Source organism: Zingiber officinale, chromosome 7A (genome assembly GCF_018446385.1).
Source record: "Zingiber officinale cultivar Zhangliang chromosome 7A, Zo_v1.1, whole genome shotgun sequence".
In the NCBI taxonomy this organism is placed as follows: Eukaryota; Viridiplantae; Streptophyta; class Magnoliopsida; order Zingiberales; family Zingiberaceae; genus Zingiber; species Zingiber officinale.
The window spans coordinates 127,831,245-127,833,917 of NC_055998.1; the positions used below are offsets into that span (position 1 = coordinate 127,831,245).

At 31.2% G+C, this 2,673-nt stretch overlaps 1 protein-coding gene across 1 annotated transcript; it reads left to right on the plus strand.

Moving 5' to 3' along the window:
* Positions 1 to 249: 249 nt before the first annotated feature.
* On the plus strand, positions 250 to 885 carry LOC122000484 (phytosulfokines 3-like). The gene is made up of 2 exons (XM_042554874.1): positions 250 to 410; positions 505 to 885. Exons 1-2 carry the CDS (start codon positions 294 to 296, stop codon positions 634 to 636), a joined length of 249 nt encoding a protein of 82 aa, XP_042410808.1. The 5' UTR covers positions 250 to 293; the 3' UTR covers positions 637 to 885.
* Positions 886 to 2,673: the final 1,788 nt, after the last annotated feature.

Genomic DNA, 2,673 nt, shown 5'->3' on the forward strand with positions numbered 1-2,673 from the left:
TATTGCATTTAGAATGGGAACTCATTGAATGGAATTAAATGCATAGACATCTCCCCCTCCCTAATACAATGCAATTAATTAATCCAATTTGAGGCTCCAAATCAAACACCAAATGGAAAGCATTTATTGCAAAATAAGTTTTTTTTTCAAATATATATATTTTTCCCTAAATAAAAAAAATACACCTCTCCACATGCTCTATTTAAACCCTCTCCATCTCCACTTCCATGCCTCAGCCTTTCTCTAGTGCAACTACATACCCTAGTTTTTTTTTAATCCCCAAGTAATAAAGCATGGCATTTTGCTCCAAAAAGATCATGCTTTTGTTCATTGCTCTCCTCCTCTTTGTGTCTTTAGTTCATGCAAGTAGGTCAGTGCCAATTGATCATCCAAAGGAAGACAACTCCAAGGTACGTATTTTTCCCTCATTTTTTAAGGGGAAAAAAACTTTTTTTCTTGATTTGATTTTGTTTTCATATGTTTTTTTTTTATTATTGGTTATAGGGTTTGGAAAAGGAGGTGATGGAAGAGAAGCTAGAAGGGTGTGGTAATGGAGAAGAAGAGGATGAATGCTTGATGAGGAGGACTTTGGTGGCACACACCGACTACATTTATACGCAAGAGAAGCATAATTGAACTAAATAAGCTGACAAATATATTATATCGATAAATTTATATAATATATTTTCCCCTTATTTTAAAAATGCCCTTTAGAATTTTAAAAGTTTGAGGGACTCTATGTCACTTTTGAAATTCTAAAGGGAATTTTTATTTTTATTTTAGAAAAATAATAAAATATGGGGGGAGGCGAGTGTAAATTTTTTAATGTTTGTAATAATGTTTAATATATATGCTAGTGCTGTTTCTAAGTTTAGCAATTTTTGTTTGGAGTTCAATGAAAAGAAATCTTAAGGAATAAATTAAGTATTCATAAATAAAATATAGAAATTATATGTTTGAACAATAATTATAAATTAAATGTGGTTTGACAATCTTCGATTGGCAAATGGTCAACCTCCATTAATTTTTTTGTTATGTGTCTGTTTAATTGACTGATTTTTTGAGATTAACGTGTATCTAATTGACGAAGATTGCAACATGTCAGGATTGTTTTCCCTTTCTCCCTTCACTTGCTTTCATATCCGCAATTGCTCATCTTGAAATGGCATTTACATTTGTATTAGTAAGAATATTTTATTTGATTAAATGCAATGTGTTTTAGAAAGAAAGTATAAATAATATTAGCATTCGAACTTTATTTTATTAATAAATAATATTAATTTATTTGGTCATGTTATTTCTCAATTGTATTTGCTCAAGGAATTTTAATAGTAAATTAATTAATTTGCATGATGGGACATGTATAAAATGGAATAGGATGTGAAATAAGATAAACTCAAATCTTTCGTCCCACATCTTTGGGTCAAAAGGGAGGAGCCTGGATTTTCTGGATCATTTATTGTGGTTCAAAGAATTTGATGAAGATAAATGATCTCTATTTATTTTATAAATGAAAATTATGTATTTCATTAATACATAATTAAGTAAAAAATGATTCAGAGAATCTGCACTCCAAACCGTCACACTCCATTAAATTAATCATTTTGTATATTATTATTATTATTATTATTATTATTATTATTTTACCGTTTCCATAATTTATTTGAACTTGAAGTATGCGCCTTCGTTATTTCAACCATAGACCACCATTTTTAAATATAATTTTGTATTTTTTTTTATTTAGGGGGCGTTTGGTTCTTTCCTAGGAATAGGAATCGGAATGAGAATTATTGTATTGTGGAATGAGAATGGGTATGAGCATGGATATCACTCTTAAAAGCAATGTTTGGTTAGTTGTATATCTTCTATCGGAATAAATCAAAGTTTCCTTTTTTACCCTTAAAGGAAAATAAGAGAAAAAATTAGATGTGAGAGAAAGATGAATGTGAGAGAAAAATATGATGAAAGAGAATGATGAAAGAGAAAGTATTATGAGAGAGAAAGTGTGATAAGAAAAAATGAAGAGAGAGAAGGTGTGATGAGAGAAAATAAAAAAAGAGAGTGTGATTGGAGAGAGCATGATGAGAGAAAATATGATGTGAGAGAAAGTATGATAGGAGAGGATGAAGAGAGAGAAAATATAGTGAGAAAAAATGAGGAGAGAGATTGAGGAGAGAGAAAATATGATGAGAAAAAAAGGAGGAAATGTGATAAGAGAGATTGAGGAGAGAGAAAGTGTGAGGAGAGAGAAAGTGTGATGAGAGAGAAAGTGTGTTGAGGAAAAAAGGAGGAAGTGTGATAAGAGAGAGTGAGGAGAGAGAAAGTATGATGAGAAAGAAATTATGATGAGAGAGAAAGTGTGTTGAGGAAAAAAAGGAGGAAGTGTGATAAGAGAGAGTAAGGAGAGAGAAAGTATGATGAGAGAGAAATGGTGATGAGAAGAAAGAGAAAAGAGAGTATGATGGGAGAGATTGAGGAGAGAGAAAGTGTGATGAGGAAAAAAAGAAGGAAGAGAGTGCAATGGAAGAGATTGAGGAGAGAGAAAGTATGATGAGAGAGAAAGTGTAATGAGAAAAAAAAGAGGAAAGAGAGTGTGATAGGAGAGATTAAGGAGAGAGAAAGTGTGTGATAAAATGATGAGAGAGAAACTATAATGAGAGAGAATAAGGAGAG

Coding starts and splice junctions, on each gene's coding strand:
- LOC122000484 (XM_042554874.1), top strand. CDS start 294: ATGGCATTTTGCTCCAAAAAGATCATGCTTTTGTTCATTGCTCTCCTC. Junction 411..504: donor CAAAGGAAGACAACTCCAAG/GTACGTATTTTT, acceptor TATTGGTTATAG/GGTTTGGAAAAGGAGGTGAT.